Here is a 2,492-nt window from a genome sequence, read left to right on the forward strand (position 1 = left end):
GGCTTATAATGCATTATACATTTAAACTTAGAGAAAAGTGTGCTTGCAGATGCAAATAATATAACTAAAAATTTCTCAAACCCATTTTTTTTTACAAATTCCAAGTGGTTATGAATAAATAAATACATAAAATTTACCCTTTTTCAAGCTGTGCTCTCTACTGTAGGGGCAAAGGTTGATCGCTTGTTAAGTTTTTTAAAATAGAATAGTGACATCAGTGACTCATTTTAAAAGGAGACAATTAGTATTCAAAAACAAAATTTTCATCAACGCTTATCTCWAAGTACCATGCATGAATGCAAATTAGAATTCTGGCTGTTTAGCACACCAAAAGCTACCCACCCTTTGGCACAAATGGGGTTCTTTGACTTTGTGGATAAACTAAGAGGTCAAGCTAATCATTAAAAATGACCCACTGAAGCAAATTCACTCCAAAATTAAAGTTCTAGAAAGTGATTTGCATTAGGGTTGTTCACTTAAATTTATACATAATTTTAATGTAACATTTTTTTGTATTGTCTGTATTGAAACTTGAAAAAGTTACGTTTGTGTAAATTATTCGTTAACAGTTGTTAAATGTTTTTTTAATATAAAAAACATAACAAAGCATTACACTTATTTCATTCATCTTCCTTGTAAATAGTTTAATGCTCATTTGTTGTCTACAAAAAAAGCTTGCTGCAAAAAAGGATAGAAATAACAAAGCTACTGCTGTATTTGTTATTCGTTATGTTGTCATTCATTGTCAGCATGCATTCTCAAATGAGCTTAAACTGCTTTTCAACAAAATACTGATTTCTACAACTTCTAATTTTGCTCATTACAAGTTCAAAAGCCTGCTGTCCCTTTGAAAATGATGCATAACCCCCCAAAACAGAATATTGCTAAAACATCAAAATATGGGTTAGTTCAGGTATTTTTTTTGTCCTTATCATGGGACCACATGTTAAGTGAATAAATGGATAAGCAGTGCAGGTTATGGTTCAGTTCTCAAAGGGGTTGGTTGAACTGAAGGAAAGAAAGTAGAAGCTCAAGCAGCAGGAACATTGTCCTGCTGGCCTGATCAAGCTGGATTATGCTGAGTTAGTGTTTGCAGATTAAATGAAACAAATACAAACAAAGAACCAGCATAGTAGCACTGTCAGCTTTAACTGACTGAAAGCAGACAACCCCTAGAAAAGACCAAAATAGGGATACCCTTGGGATCAACAATGCAATGTTGTTGCTGTTGTCTGAAATTGAACACATAGTTAAGTTGGACTTGCGTATACAGCTATCTTAGCTAAAATCTAAAAWAATAATAATAATAAGTTAACTATGTAAAAAAATGGAATCTTTGTGTATCAAAACAAACTTTCAAACATTCTAAATGCATTTTCAATAGATCGTGATGTCTTAATTGTGTGAAAAGTCCTCAGAATCAAAGCCAATTTTACACAGTATGGGTTGTCTGTTTCAGTCTGTTAAGGCTTTGCTGACTCTTTAGGAAGCGTCAGGTTCAGAAGCCCAAACACACAGGTAAAGATTTACTGACAGAAAAAAACAAGGAAGAAAACAAAAAAGAAGGCAAAGCTGTTGTGGTGGCTGCTTGATCACTGTCGRAACAACAACACGGAGTGAAACAGGACAGAGGGAGCCAGAATGGTTCTACACCGGGCCAGGGCTGGTAAWTTCTAATGGAGATGAGATATGTGAGATGTTAGAGTTTATTAATATTGTAATTTTTTTTAAACTGCATAAGTATGTCTGGCTGGCTGCCTCCGCACTGTGCACTGCAATGCGCCCCTTTTTAATGCAATCTCCGATACCCATTATGTAATTAAGGAGGTGCATGGTTAGAATGCAGGTAGATAAAGAAGTAATAGACGCATTTCTGCTGTTGCGCAGAGAGAAAAGCAGTGAGGTGCTGGAGGCTCAAAGAGCCAGAATGCAGCAGACACATGCAGTCAGACACAGGCAATATACCTTGGAGGAAAAGAGCCGGAGGAGCTTTTGTCCAAAGAGGAGACAAATAAAATGTGTAATTGCAAAAAAGTAACAAACAAAAAYAATTATAATAAATAATAAAATAAATAAATAACTAAAAAACTTGCATAAACATTATAATAAATAAATAAATAGACACAGACACAAAAATAGTGTCTGACAGTTTTGACTACTTTAACTTCTCAGTCAACATGAAACGGGAAAAATACTGCAGAGACAGAAATGTTAAAGACAACAGGGGAGATGCATGTTGAAATATGTGTATCTCACAGGTTTTCTACATCAACTCAGGTAACACAGACAAATAAACACATGAACAAAACTGTAAAAAATATACAAATAGATAAAATCAGACTAGTACAAAACAGTATATTAAATTAAATAACTAGTTTAAATTTCACCATAATCACATACAGCTTCTCATCATCAACAATCTTTGAATAGTTTCTTTGTAAATTTAATCATTTTTTAAAATAACTTGAAAATATTATATACCTGTTCCACTT

The 2,492-nt window shown here is 33.7% G+C and overlaps 1 protein-coding gene across 1 annotated transcript in view; it reads right to left on the minus strand.

The window, feature by feature from the left end:
* gabrg2 (gamma-aminobutyric acid type A receptor subunit gamma2) overlaps positions 1–2,492 on the minus strand; it is a gene marked incomplete at its 5' end in the record, with an annotated part of 50,939 nt that overhangs the window by 3,146 nt on the left and 45,301 nt on the right. The window contains 1 exon segment of the mRNA XM_014019783.1: positions 1,966–1,989. Coding sequence (XP_013875237.1) covers positions 1,966–1,989 — 24 coding nt within the window.

The sequence above is a fragment of the Austrofundulus limnaeus genome, unplaced genomic scaffold (assembly GCF_001266775.1).
Source record: "Austrofundulus limnaeus strain Quisiro unplaced genomic scaffold, Austrofundulus_limnaeus-1.0 Scaffold231, whole genome shotgun sequence".
Classification (NCBI taxonomy): Eukaryota; Metazoa; Chordata; class Actinopteri; order Cyprinodontiformes; family Rivulidae; genus Austrofundulus; species Austrofundulus limnaeus.